This window comes from Lepisosteus platostomus, chromosome 8, assembly GCF_059453375.1.
Source record: "Lepisosteus platostomus isolate fLepPlt1 chromosome 8, fLepPlt1.hap1, whole genome shotgun sequence".
Taxonomy (NCBI): domain Eukaryota; kingdom Metazoa; phylum Chordata; class Actinopteri; order Semionotiformes; family Lepisosteidae; genus Lepisosteus; species Lepisosteus platostomus.
This window is the reverse complement of record NC_142618.1, coordinates 47,498,689-47,514,473: the sequence shown is the minus strand read 5'-3', so window position 1 is coordinate 47,514,473 and position 15,785 is coordinate 47,498,689. Positions and strand designations below refer to the sequence as shown.

The window sequence follows — 15,785 nt, the reverse complement described above, 5'->3', positions numbered from 1 at the left end:
TGGAAGAAAAAACAGAACATTCCTGCTGCCCCCAAAGGCAAACTATTAAAAAAAATGGGTGCCCTGAATTAAAGGGGTCATAAATCATCTCTCTGGCAAATTGTAAAACAATGTGAGACTTTTTACAAAAGCACAGTCATAAAAAACCTTCCAAAATACACAATAATGTGATAGAAATATCTACTGAAAGAAATTTAGTTAGGGAGGTTGAAGAGTTGGGAAAATGTATGGCTTTGTATTGCATGTCAAAACCATACTGAAAGATCACTGAAGAAAAGCAAATCATTTTTCTCATTTTCTTCATTCTCCAAACTACTACAGACGGATTTCCTTTTTGAACTAAACAACTGATAAATTGCTTTGGGGATGAACAGTGCAACGTGAGGAAACACTTTCTAACTTGAATGATTTCTTCAAGAAATGAAAACAATTTATACGATAATCCCTCAGTCAAATGACTTCAAGAACTTTTAATAACATTCAAACAGTAATGAAAACTTTTTTTTTTCATTTTGATTCCTTTCAAAATATTGGAACAGACTGACATTTTACCACCATGAAGTGGTAAATTCATTCTTTTTACCAAGGGTAAAACAGTCTTGACATGCTATTGATTCATTTCATGCTAGATTTTTAAAAGGGATTCCCAGAATTTAGAAACAGTCATAGTATGTTTGCCACCAGGTGCGCACTTTAAAAAGTGACAGTAAACTGACCACCAAGCACAGCATACAAAACCCCTTGTTATTTCCCTTGAGGACATACTGTATTATAGGACACCCACAAAAAATCACTAATAAAACATCTACCACAAGGTTTTCTGGCAAGATGTTATTCTTTATCATTATGGCAAAGGCAATACAAATTTCTGTTCTATCGCACAGAGGACAACTTTCACTGTCCACCATAGTCCCACAGATATAAAACATTATGAATATTTCCCAACCTTATGCCTGGAGACATAATGAATACCCTTCAATTTTTATCCTTAAAAAATTGGATGAGGCAATAAAATCCCAGTACCCAGTAAATCCCAGTAAATCCTAGTGACCCAGCACCAACTGCTTGGCTTCAGAACTAGTCCCATGTAAGTATATTGTTTAAATGAACAGGTGTCTGGAAATACAGTGTAGTCCAATGGTAAGAATGCTCATTATAAAGAGGACATTATATAAATATAGCTTCCTATGTCTGTATAATTATTTAGCAGCTTAGGCTGCATTAATCAAGTTGAAGTCCTGCTGGCTTCATTAGCTCCATACCTAAAGTAAGGTATTTCTGAATCCTTGGGCAAAGAAAACTAAAAAATATGCAAGGGTAAAAAACTGTTAAGGTTTCAATTGAGTAATTAAGTGCTTGATAAGATAGGATGTCCCTTGGATCTGGATTGGAAGACATTAAAATATTTAGATATCGGTTCGCTTTAGTTGATATGTTACACAATATCAGTTACGATTGGCTTGAATATCACAATCCTTTGTTTTACTACACTGAAAAAGTTACAGATTTTTCCCCCACCATCTTGCTAGTTTCATGTTTCTTCCTTCATCCTTCAGTTCCCTTCCTCTCCACTTTCCACTTTTTTTTTCTTTCCTTAAGGTACGTGCCACTATATTGGGACTTGCCACACAATAGCTCAGAAATGAGGATTTTTCATCTTGCTAACCACTGTGACAACTGAGTGAAAGCAAAAGAAATCCATCTTTTTCAGTCCTGTGCACAGATGTCCCCGATGCTGTTCTCTAAACTGTTTCAGTCTGGAGAGCGGAGGAGAGTCTCTTATAAGAGGGACTGTCACATATGCGAGGAAAAAAATATAAAGGACAAATTGAAGCAATGTTAAGCAGCTGAAGTGAAAAATTAATTTAAGCATGGCTTGAAACAGCCCCTTTTGAGATAAGACTGAATACCTCTATAGCAAAGGAAGGACAATCCCAATGTCAAAAATCATCTGCAAGAAAATCAAACATTTAATTGTGATGGGGTTCTTTTCACAGGATTTTCCTTATCCCTCAAGTGCATACCAGTTTCGAGGTTATCCTCTGATTTGGTTAATGTCAGTGCATTAAAATACATTTTTACAAAGTCAGAGTGAAAAAGACACTTGCATTTATACAGCCAAATTCAGCAAAAAAATTGATAACAGAATCCTGCTCAATTCAGTTAAGAGCTACCTGTAGAATCACAGCACAATAGGGACCTACACTAAAAACAAAGTGGAGGCAACAAGATGGCTTTTGCTTTCTTTAAGCAGTGCCAAAAGGCCTGCAGCTCCACACTAGCTATATAACATGAGTTTATCATCAAATAAGGGAGAATCCTGAGTCACAGCAGCAGTGTTATGGCAAGTGCTTACCTATCCAATTTCACATCACTTCACCCCTCTGCCTAAACACCTGTAACAGCAAACCCCCATTTCATAAAAAAGTCAAATCAATCTTTGTCATGATTGTGACAGCCTGATAAATGTAAAATATAAATAAACTTTGTTTTGGAAAACAAAATCCTAGGGTTTGGGTGAGGGGGGGGGGTGTACTTCTACAGTACTTCTTCAAGCACTGTGTGTTAAAGCTAGACTGTTGTTAATCAATCTTCTTCTCAGTAGAGCTCTTCTCCTCGTGTTCCCCCTCCGTGAGGGCAGGATTCTGTTTCCCTAGAGCCTCTCCGTCGTTGCCGTCATCTGGCTCCTCGTCCTCGCTGCCCTCGTCGCTCAGCTCCCTCCCCTCCTTCTTCAGAAGCTCGGCGTCCTCCGAGCCATCGTCGGACTCGGCCGTGCAGATGCCGTAGCACATAATGCTGATCACCCCCAGGGGTAGGCCGAACAGGAAGCAGCCAAGGATAGGAGAGCTCTTAAAGACAGACTGAAAGGAAAAACAGAACCCACTGTCTTCTTTCTTTGTCTTATACACTCCTATAAAAACATCCAGCACAGACATATAGGTATATGTTTATTTAATATTCAACTAGATCATAAGAGCATCTGTTCTTTGATTAGGGGGTTGTATACAGTTAGGAGTTATATTCTCCTTCAAATATATGAAGGAACATTTTTTAAAAAAAACAGGCACTGAACTTAGCTTGGTGAAAAAATGCAGGAATGTGTTAAAAAATCTCAGACACATCGCCAGTGTCAAAAAGAGCAAACACATAGCAGCTGCTCTTACACAATGCAGGACTTTTACCTTTTCAAAATAAAGCTTAGAAATAGTTTGTAGCAGTGGGAGAAACTCATTCTGAATTACTCTGAGCTCCAGAAGAGTGAAAGTTTAAAATATGTTGCAAATTAAACAATATAACTTAGAATTTTGCTCTCTTTCGCCATCCATAAAGGTAACATATATATTTGAATGCATTCATATTTCAAATATATCTGAAACAACTATCCCTATAATATATTCATGTGGAGACTTTTCAATGAATCAGAAATATATTCAGATAGGCTTTTATGTACTGTAAAAGAATGCCATGATTATTCATTTAGAAGACAATTTTGATTTTATGTGCACTCTTGAGGACAGGTTGGGAGGGGAAAATGGTAATTATGTGCCTCTTTGCTATGAGGCATGGGCATGCTAAATTAACATTCTGACATGAGTAGATTTACTCTCACTAATAAAGCACCTTTCTGTCATATTTAATAATAGCAAAGCATTTTCCAGCATTAGATTAGCTGACGCTCAGCACACCTGATGAGGAGCTTGTGATATTCCTGAAAAACACATACGAAACAGGATCAAGAAAACATTAAACTAGAGCAAATGGTTGGAAGGAGACCCTTATTTTGTTCAGCCCTTTACTTTTTCAATTAATCTGCTGTTATTCAGGCAGGCAGTACTTGTTAAAGACAGTGAGGAGACTTGATGAGTGAGTCTTTTACCTCATGAATCATTAATGTTTTCACCATCAATGTTGAGTATGATGATGTGTATTAGGTTGTCTTCAAAACAAGCTTTGTTTCAGAAAACATAGCAATGACTGTTAATAACAGTTATTATATTATTAAAATATAACAGTTAGATGTTATTAATAATGCAATAACTTAACTCATTGGGATTCTTCTATATTAACAACCAGAATCTTGATAAGTGTTAAAGTAAGGAATAGACACAAAAATTCTTATAACAAGGAATTATACTTACAACAACAGTTGACTTTGCATCATATGCAACTCTTCTGATGCGCTGAATGATTCCATCACCACCTTGTGCCTAGCACAAAACACACGCAACACATTTTTATATTGTTTTAAATTGAGCCAGTTTCAGGACTGAGCTCATTTCAGGATCATATACTGTATCAATATTCTGTGCATGCATATACCTCAGAACAACTTTCCATCTATTAAGACATTACTATTTAAAAGGTACCCAACATAGCTTTAAGTTTTAAGATATCAAAATCTTGAAATTTCCAAATTTCTTGGGAAACTCCATTTTTTATTCAGACATATATTTCATTTTAAAACTTCATTGGAACATATCTGTAAATGACTCTTTCAATGTCTTACTGATCATTTTGATACCTTTAACAACTCTTGTAGATAGGCTATGAAGTTTAAATGTAAATAATTACATGGTTCTTGGGAGGAAATGCCTGTCAGTATTATCAGTTTGTAGTAAACTACAGAAGCTCACCTCTGCTGTTCCATCCAGGACTTGGTTAATAAACTGAACGAGATCTTCAATGCTGTTTATGGCTTTATTTGGGAGGAAATACTGCTGGTTTGAAGTGTTAAGGACGATGATTGTGGGAACAGACACCTCACTGTCAATTTAGAAAATAAATACAAATTGACAACTTAAAAAATAGGGTTACCTTTCCTACACTTCCTGTTTCAAAAAATGTTTATAGACTTCTTGTTTATATAAAACATACCAGCTACACAGAAATAGAACAGAAAGGAGGATTTTTTTTAGACATTACTATTTAAAAGCTATACACATTTTTTTTTAAAGTGTATAGCTGACTACATCTTTAGCAAAGCATAAGTAATTAAATAATTAGTCTGCTATTGAAGATAAATGCTGCTTTTTCTGTATGGAGTGAAAAGGGGTAATCAAAATCAATAACTCTGTTAATTCATCTGTTTCATCAATACAAGAGACCTTTAAAAGCAGGAAGTTTTGGCAGTAATAAATATCTAAAAGCTACCAGAGCTTTACAGACAATTGCTCCCAGTTCAGACGTGAAAAAAATTAAAATATTGTATTCCCTCTGCTGCTAATTAAACACAATACAACCATGTTAATATCATGAGGAATGACCACACAATACAATAAATCTCAAAGATATGGTTGAAAATAATTAAATATGCACAAATTGTTCTAAGAATGTAACAAAACAGAAATCCACCAAAAGCTTAGACTAAAATATTTACTGAAACATAGGACAACCTGTATGATATACTTCAAAACTGTACGATATACATAGTGAAACTATGTAAAATATGTTTGATAAGGTTTTCACAACATGCAAATAGGTCTGATTTCAGTCAGGTTTTTTACAGAGTATGATATAGCATTGGGCGATCAGTATCTGTCATTGCAAAGGAACACAGGAATAAAAAAGCTACTTATATCAGTAGATCTACCTCCTACAGTACAACAACTTATCCTTTGCCCAATCAGGAACAAAACTGAGACACCTGATATTTATCCATCTTTGTCATGTTTTTTTTATTTCATTTTCAGTCAAGACTCCATATGAACTATACTGTACTAACTTTACAAAATAACGACACATACTATGTGAGTCAATGAACCAATACTTCCAGTCTCATCTGAACCTCTGAACTCCCAGTATCTCTTTCTCACTTAACCTGTAAAACCCAATATGATGTTTATTTTCTACTTCTACAAAAGAGTGTTAGATAAGGGGAAAATAAAGTTGAATAAAAATTTTAGGTAAATGGCAAACTGTTTCAAAATATTCTGTTGAAGGTGAAAATTACCCACCAAATAGATTCCAAACTATGCTATAGAATACTGCAATAAAAGACATGCCTTTTAATTTAAGGTATATTAACATTTTATCCTGTTTAACTATTCAAACACGTTAGTATTTAGAAATGTAATGTTTTACAAGCATATTAAAACTTTTACTTATTTATATATTAATTTTTAATAATATTTTTCAGGAAATTCAAGTGTTCAACATTTTATCCCCCCAAAACTAAAAAGGCATGTGTTGTTCTCCGTCATTGGTACAGTAAGTGATTTGAAAACAATGAATACTGAAAATAATCATGCCTAAATACACTGAACTATAAGAATCTATCGACTCAAGGTAGTTTCTTATATGGCAACCCGTGCATCGGGAGGCACATGAAACCTTAAAAAACTGCCAGTTGCCAGTCTAAACTCTTTAATTCCTTAATTTAATGCCTTTAAATTATGCTCACACTCAGAAACATTCCCCTTTGTTTATAGATATTTTTATGAAGGACTCTTTGAACTTTAGAATACCTAGTATTAGCAGCATGCAACACAGAGTCCTCTTTGGTTAAGACTATTACTGGGTAGAGAAAGAAAAGAAGGACTGGAGTAGACAAGTCACATCACCAATGAGAAACCACTTGTGCAGGTAGAACAACACCTTACAAACCATTCACAGGAGCAGCCCATCTACTAAGAAGATGATAATTCCAAATTGTCCAAAGGAAGAAATAAAACAGGCCAGAATTTATAAAAACCATCTGGATAATAATGGGCTTAAGATCCCTTTTCTTTTTCACAGAATGATGAAAAACTTCATTTATTTAAAATACGAATTCCACTAACAAGTGACGTTACAGTATATCAGACTGATCCAAATAATCTGTATCTACAATGGATAGTTGAGGCCTGAATTGGCTTCTGTAATACAGAGTGTTGACTAAAAACTGATTTGAGCAGCACAGTAAAACTTATTCTTAAATTATAAACTAAGGGCTTTCGACTCAGAGAGAAATAAAAGTAGGCCTTTTGGCTCTGGTAGTGCAGTAGCTTATTGATCCAAGGATCTCATCCAGCTGTAGCTTGAAGGAAGCCAAAATAAGAACATAAGAACATAATTGTAATGGAAAAATGAAACTTACTCCATTATCAGACTGTTAATGTAATCATTGCCATCCATATGGCCAAACTGGAAGTCTCTGTGAAAATAAGAACAAAGAACCACTTAATGTCAAACGAAAAGAAAACAAAAGCAACTCAATATGTTCTCAACAGAAGCAGTAATTGAATATTTAAATAGAGATTTGCTTGTGGCAGCATTCAGTTTAGAGCAGCGATACCAAATCATCTACTGCCACTATTGCAACCATCCATTTTCTACCCGTTTCTACCAATTCAGCGCTATGAGGGAGCTGGAGCCTATCCTGGCAAGCGACAGGCACAAGGCAGGGTACATTCTGGTCGGGATGCCAGTCCATCGCAGGGCACACACTCACACCAGGGCCAGTTTTAGAAGGCAACTGACCTACCAATATGACTTTAGACTGTGGGAGGAAACCAGAGCTTCCAGAGGAAAATCCCACAAACAGGGGGAGACCATAGATAGTACTCCAGGTCCAGAATTGTCCCCAGATAAAGAGAAAAGGCATGTCTTGTCCTATCATCACATGAAGGTGCAAAAATCTGAGCTAAGTGTTGCAAATATGTCTGTGATTATTGCATTTTGAAATTTTATAACGGCTATCTTCAGTTTGTTTCAAGACTACTTATTTTACACATTGCTGTGTTAGAAAAGAAATATCCTCTGGATAAAACAAAACCACTAAATACCATTTCAGACCCCCAATGACTTTTAAAAGTGTTGCCTTTTTTCTACTGGACAAAGGTAAGACTGGGTGTGCATGAGTGCCTTTTCAGAGACAATCAATGCAGACATTTTTTTTCCTACAAAAACACTTAGCTTGATTCTTGTTACATACTAGCTCCTGGGGTTTTGTGGTCTTGGTAATGATTTCTCTTTGGAAAGCCCCTGACGATGGCTCACTGCGATAAGATGCAGGGAAAATTTGATTTGTATTGCATCATACACAGAGGTGGAATACAGGACTGAGTGGCATAAGGAAAACTGCAATTTTATTTCTAGGAAATCTCAGTATGCGACTGTTCAAAGAGACAACCACACATTAAGTCCTGATTTGCAATACACATTAATAAAGACAGTGGCAATAAAAATGTAAATACTCTAGAACTGCAAACACCAGCACATGTCACAAAAGATGTGAAAAAGTTTAGAATTTATGTTATGAATAAAAAACAACTTTGAAAAAACAGTGCTGTGTAAAAGTCTTTAAAAATCAGGAGTCACAAAATGCTTATTATGAGTATAACACTTCTCTCCCCTAGTGCTTTCTACAATTGTAATCACTTACTGACTTAGTTAATACAGCTTAGTTTGAGTAAAAAGGAACCAAGCTTGTCATATAGCACTATAATTCACCATGATTAGAATTTAAAAAAAATGTAATCTAAAGCTAAAATATGAATACTCAGCCAATGTGAAGTGTTTGAAACTGTTACGATAATAATAGTTCAAAAGAACAAAAAGTTCTAATGGTGAAATTCATGCCTCAAACTGCTCATGCCTAACATTTTTGTTGCTTTAAGCTTATCTACATCTCAGGATGGATACTGATATTGCACATGATTTGTTGGAAGGCATTATTAGAGACCAGTATTCAGAAACACTTTGAAATCCTTTAATTTTAGATAATTAGACTATTATGTATTTGGTAAAGATGTATTCAGAAAAGCTGATAAGAGAAGGTTTCACTATCAGTCTTACCCTCTTATTTTTAAAGATAAGCGGTGATGGATTTTTTTCCTGTAATGTGCATGTCAAAGACAGAATAGAAATTGCTGTAAAAATTACTGAGAAACATTTCTTGTGCATATGGCCTGAAGACCATTGAGCTTTTAACAGTTAAGTCGCCCAATGTCAGACCATGATGAGTTTCTCGGGTAAATGTTCTTTACGTAGGAACTGTTACAGCAAACTATGCATGGTTAATCTAATCACAAGCCTCCACCTTCTTCCTTCTTTTGGATGATGCTGGAAAAACAGCAGTTTATCTTGTGCAAAATAAACCTTGCTCATGAAAATACAGCCAGTGTTTCATTCAACCTGAGAAAAATTGCTAGAGTAGTTAAAATATGCATGGAAATGCGAACACTGACATCTTTTTGACCTTTATTGAATGATTCATCCTTGCAAAAAGTAGCAGTTCCTGTTATAAATCAATCTAACCCCCATGGAAAAGAATAAGATATCGCTCTTGGGGATGATCTCAGATTGTTACTGTATGCCCATTTTTATCCAGTGCCAAGTACTGTGTATAATAGGGTTCTCCAAAACTATGCAATCAGAAATGTTTAACATCTTGTAAAAACCTCCTGGCATTCATGTTAGTGAATTAATTCCCATATTCAATGCTATTCCAAGGCAGGAAACAAGAAAACATGCAAGAAATCTGTTTAACATGTGCGATCGCCCCAGGTGTCCTCATGAACATCTAGTGCAGGTAGGGTATTGCATGCACAGGTTTTGTAGCAGAGGAGCTGCCCATTAGCAAAGAGCTACCAAGGTACCAAGACCACAGAACACAGTGTAAGGAAAATGGGGAATGAGCCCTCTTGAGAAGAAAGTCTTGCTGCAAACTATACATGGTATTGTGTAGGTGTGGTAACAAGCTCAGAATGCTTTAGTCTGCCGTATACTGTTGTCAATTCTCAGAGTGTCAACAGCAACGTGATGGAAGTGGGCATTGTTATTCTGCTTTGGACAAAAGCTCTCTATTTTGGGAAGGGCACCATGACTGCCAGCACGTCCTATGACCAGGTCCCATGCAGTGGATGTTAATGACCAGTGCACTGTTACCATTCATGGTATTTCAAGACAATAATACACCGTGTCAATTAGGAAGGAAAGGAACACATGGGTTCAAGGAAAATTATTTTTGGCCTCAACCTCCTGGGGTTAACTGGAAAGGCAAGTCATGAAGAAATAGCCAATGACTTCTCTCATTTCACAAGGAAATGCACTATGTAGTTCTGGGGTATACTGGATTCACTCTGGTCCCACAGAAACAGAGACCACAACAGCAAGAAAGGGTAAAAAGTATTCTCACTGCAGTCTGTTTTCATCGCCCATTAATTTTCTCCCATCTGAGCCACTGAGCTTCACAGCTCTTTTAAAGCTGTTGTTGGTTTCACAGTTCACAGCGGCATCCCGCACCAATTTCCTCCCTGCAAATCTATTGTACTAAGTTTGGAAAGTTGACCTTGGCAGTATCTGGGTGGTATGATGTACCATGTATTTCCTGATGATTAAGTACCGTACTTAGAGGAATATTCAGGGATTTTGAGATTTTTTGTACCACAACTTGCTTTGAAAGCTCCTTAGTCTCCATGATTGAGTTTTCATTTTATTTACATTCCTTAACCAAGGAACCTCATAGAGATGAGAGCTTTGATTCTGAAATCATGAGAACCACTATGCTGCACATATACAGAGGCCACTTAACTAATTATGTGGCTCTTTAAAGTAAGTTTGTGGATCTAAATTAATTTTGGTTTGCCACAGCAAAGTGTTCGAATACTTGAGCAATCATGACTTTCATTTTTCTTGGATATTATTAACTTTTTTCCTCTTTGTTCGACTGAATTTATGGAGTCGGTTGTGTATATGAAAAATATTAATTTCCACTTCAAAGTGCCATGAGTGGGATCTTTAAAAGCATGTATATGTGAAAACTACACTTGCCAAATTCACAAAGTTTCAGAGCAGCATAATGAATTTCTGACTAATTAACAATTGTCATCTACAGCGTTTATTAACAGAGTGCACTTTTAAACTCAAACGCTACTGCTATGTGTGGCTCCTGGTGGAAACAGTCCAAGCTGTACATCTGCAACGCATGCTTGACATCATGTTACAGATGCTGTCTTGTAGGATTCTGTGTAAATTCCTCTTGCAGAGCCTGGGCAAGTATGTGACTGTTCACTAGTCCCTGCACCTTAGATGCCACATGTCACTTACAGTACATACAGATGCAGCCATTCAAAATGCGCGGTAAAAACCCGCGGTACAGTAACCTACCCACAAGCCACCGCAGGGCACCGCAGTAAGTGATTGGCTGGCCAAAATGACCGACAAGGGCACTCGTGGTGCATTGGTTGGTAGTGAAAAGATTTAATCATTTAATGTCTTTACTGTGCACATTTTAATCCGCTTAGTTTTGAATATTTATATGGAATTTTACCACTAAAGGGAAATTTTAGTAGCTGAGCATAAAAAGAAGAGGAGCATAACGCATCTGAAGGTCATTAACGATATTAATTTAGGAACATAAACATTACTGTATGTACATAAACTGTACTGTGTATGGCTGGTCTTGATAGCTTAAAGAAAAAATACACACCAGTCCTCCATTTCTCCCTAAACATTTTAAGCATGAAAGTTTTATGAAATGGTACCCAAATATGCGATTGCTGTATAGAATGAATTTTAATTTAAAAAAATTATTTAACACGAAAATTAAGCTGTTTACATCTTCCGCCTGAGAACAGTCACCTGTTGCTACCCAACGCAGAAACACAGCCACTAACTAGCAAAGAGAGGACATTAGCTAGCCAATATGATGAAGAAATAAATGATTATTTTGTTTATTTCTTTTGCACATTTATTTGAACATTTCCATCGATTGTACAAGCACTTGGAAACTGTCCAATCCCTAGTTCATCAGGCATTTTCTTTTACGCTGCAGGCATTCTCCCGGTCTGGCGCCGGTCTGTGTCTTCTAGGATATAATGCCAGCGAATTCTTGTTTTTATGTCCACTATAACAGACAATCTCCTTTGCTTTTAACCGAGTGCTTAATAATTTCCTAAAATGAAAATGATTTACTTTATTTCCCTCACGGGATCAATAAAAGTATCTATCATCTGTCTAAACTATGGGACAGAATTCTGGGGTCTCCCCATACCAGAGATTATGGTAGGGCTTCAGAATGGTGATTGGCTGACACCATCTGACACCCCTCTGATTGGAGAAAAAAGACGTGCTGGTTTGCTATACATACAGTACTGTACCAGGAAGAGGATTTCTTTCTATTCGAAACGTGTATTTTAAAAGTTTAAGAAGTAAAAACCTTACAGCGTACACAGATTTCTAAACTGATCAGGATCGTTATCTTTGTCTTATGCATAATAATGTTCACCGCTCTGTCCAGCAAATTAATAATAAACTTTATTTTATATAGCGTTTTAAACGAATAAGTAATTAGATTGCTCATAAACCTAACTTATTCTACATAAACACAGCGTAATTGCTCTCTGAAAATGCTTTTTCTTTTTATTTAGGCTCAGATTTCAACTATAGATTGGATTATTAATAACCATAATAACAACCAACCAACAAAAACAACCATATAAACATAATACCAACCAAAAACATAGATAACAACCACAATACAAAATCAAATATATCAAACCATTATACTCTCGCAAATTCCTCCAATTATCATAATCCCAGCCCTTATGCAAAACCAAACCCTCCTCCCATCCCAGTTTATCCTCTTTATCATAAACAAAATCCACCTAAATTTTCAACATAAAGCATTACACAAAATCAATACCTCAACACTCCATACTCAACAACGATAATTCACAAACAGCCAGAACATGTAACTCCACATTCCCAAACATACCTCATTTCCATAGCCCCGCCCCTTATGCAAAACCAACATCCCTCCCCTGTTCTCTATCTCCCCTGGCGTTTGTAATCATTTTTATTTTCAAATAAATTTTAGCAAAGTCATGTATTTTAAAAATCTTAAGATTTCTATATTTATGTCTTTATTTAGTGGTTTCATTAGTGACAAAGGCTAAACTTTCTTGGAAAAATGTATTTTATGTAAACCATGTTTGCTATTAATTCATTCAGGGCTAAAATATGTTCATTGTCTTCCAATGAAAGAAGGGACATTAGAAGCTTGCCACGCCCGGACTGTTACACCAACGTATTAGCATGTTAAAGTGATTTCATTGAGGAGCCTAGCTTTCTTAACTATTAAGTACTGTAGTTACTGGGTTTTTGAGAGGGGGGGGGGGGGTGTTTTTCGCTGGAAATCTCGCCGCCTTCTACTTTGAAAATACCTGTGAAACCGGTTTAATTCGTCACAGCCAGCACTCCTGCAGAGAGGGGGGTTGTACTTGCAGTGTATACAGTAGATGGGAAAGCCAGAGCCGACTGCTCCGCCGCCCACGTGTTATGCTCTTCATTAATGTCTAAGCCGGAACACATCATTATCTCATTTTGTATTTCTTAAAAAAAAATCGTTGGCCCAGCCTAACAGTATTGTTGTTATTGTTTTTAACCTGTAAAGCGCTTTGAGGAGCCACCTTTAAAGGCGCCATATACAATAAAGTTCATTATTATTACTATTGTTAATTTGCTGGACAGAGAGGTGAACATTATTACACAGAAGACAAAGATAGCGATTTACGTTGCATTGTGCTGCTGTAATACAGTTTTAAATAATTAAAAGTCTAAACAGTATCAGCTTTATTTATGGGTTTTAAATAAAGGCGATTTAAACGCGATTTAAATCAATATAAATGTTTATATTGTAACGCCTAGGTGACTATTCATTGTTATTAAAATGACTTAAATTCGATCATGTTGTGATATTTAGAAATATAAATTTGTTTGGTGCTAGTGAGGTTTTAATTAATCTCTGACTCAGGAAACGTTTCATTTTTTCAAAGAAATGTTTGTTAAAAAAAAATTCATTGCTCCAGTGGGATTCGATCACAGACCGTGTGAGGTGGGAGTCAGGAACCTAACCCACAGCGCCACCGGCAAGGTCACGTGCAGAGTGCTGAAAAAGCACTACAGAAACATTATCAACAGACAATGTACAGCGTGTACTATTCTTGTGTTGCGATACATGAATATAATTATATAATTATTAATTTCTTTAGATACGCGATTCCATATTATATTCCCTTTTAATCAAATTCTAAAAGTATGCTTGTTGACTACGGTATCGCGTTAGTTAAAGACTTCGATGCTTAATGTTTAGGGAGAAATGGAATACTTGTGTGTATGTTTTCTTTAAAGTACCGAGACCAGCCATATACTGTATGTTTAAGTTCCAAAATTAATATAGTTTATGGCCTTCACACGCGTTACAGTATGCTCCTATTCTTTTTATGCTCAGGTACTAAGATTTCCCTTCAGTGGTAAAATTCCATATAAATATTCAATACTTAAACGGGCACAGTTAAGACATTAAATATACATATACATACTGTATACAGTACAGTTTGCATACGGTAATATGTTTATGTTCCTAAATCAATCTCTTTTATGAGCATGTGAAAGGCATGGTGAATCGATTCTCAAAAATTACTGTACTTTGCATGATTGGAAACAAATGCGTGATTGCGAAATGCTGTGGTGTTACTTTTACAAAGACGGTCAATGAAAAAAAGAATGTGGACCAGGGCAATACTTTGTTTACAGCTTGTCCAAGGTCATTCATTATTAATACTATTAGTAATATCTTCGTTAAAGACGTTGATGGTGACAGCCCAAACATGAGAGGTTGAGCTTTATTAGCTCCACCTTGCGGAAAATCCGGATACTATTATTTTAATTGCGGTATCATAGGAGAATTTACGGTAACTCGCGGTAGACCGAGTAAAGCGTACCGCAAAATAATGCGGTATCGCCCGCGCATTTTGAATGGCTGCATCTGTAACATTCAGTGAGGTTGAAGTCTGGTGTCTAGGCAATCTACAGCATAACAGTCATATTCACACTGGTGTAGATTACATGAACATGAGGATGAGATCAGAATGTTGCCCTGCTAAAATGCTGGCATTTCAGAATGAGCCCAAAGGAAGAGCAGCAAGTGAGGTTCCAAGATTCAGGCGGTTAGTAATCAGGTTATGATCAATCACTATATATAGAATTCTACAGCAACTAGACACTCCTGCCCAGACCACTGTACTCAAACCTTACCATTGATCCTGGCATGGCGTCATGATTCATGCCTCCCACAGGCCTGTCATTGACAGACTGCGTGTGTCTTGCCAGGACAGTAACTATTGCCTGTGAACACGGTGATTGAGACTCAGAAACTCAGACTTAGTTCTGCTTCCAACATACTGATACCGTGATGGTGTTGTTCTCGGGATAACAAAGGGTATGTCTGTTCCTTTCTGTGTTTTACTTTCATGATTTTCACCAGCCTTGACATTCAACAGATTAAATCACCTCCCACCCTGTATTCAACCAGCTCTCCTACTAATAAGTTGCCTTAGTGCTTATGCAACAATCAAAGTCACTCAAGTGCATCATGGTCATTCATGAATGATTTATTAACCAAAAGGATAGAAAAACATTTTATCAATATACTGTATGTATATTTTCCTAAATAGACTGATAAGTTTTTTTGAGGCTCCAAGCATATTAACTGATCTGATCTGTCTCATTTGTAGGATTTGCAGAATTAAAGGTTCTTGCAGACAAAGTGGGATAAAAATGTAAAACATAATGAAGGGAGCTGGTGAGATCAGAAAAAAAATAGTCTGCTTGCAGACAGACCAGTACAATTTTCCACTGGCTAACGATAAACAAAGGATGGAGACAGAACCAACCAGACTTGCTGCAGATATTGAAAAACTACTTACTCATGGTTTACTGCATACACAATGTTTCCTTTATGGATGTTTCAGCATTTTCTTATACACTACAGGCATCTAAACAGCTTTTGCAATTCTACAGTT

The 15,785-nt window shown here is 36.4% G+C and overlaps 1 protein-coding gene across 1 annotated transcript in view; it reads right to left on the bottom strand.

Annotated features, from left to right (window-relative positions):
• Positions 1 to 445: 445 nt before the first annotated feature.
• LOC148657462 (protein disulfide-isomerase TMX3-like) overlaps positions 446 to 15,785 on the bottom strand; it is a 45,733-nt gene continuing 30,393 nt past the window's right edge. Inside the window, exons 13-16 of the mRNA XM_088643760.1 lie at positions 7,076 to 7,132; positions 4,635 to 4,764; positions 4,140 to 4,208; positions 446 to 2,861 (exon numbers count right to left, since the gene is read on the bottom strand). Coding sequence (XP_088499886.1) covers positions 2,583 to 2,861; positions 4,140 to 4,208; positions 4,635 to 4,764; positions 7,076 to 7,132 — 535 coding nt within the window. The 3' untranslated portion in view covers positions 446 to 2,582. The remainder of the gene's footprint in view (positions 2,862 to 4,139; positions 4,209 to 4,634; positions 4,765 to 7,075; positions 7,133 to 15,785) is intronic.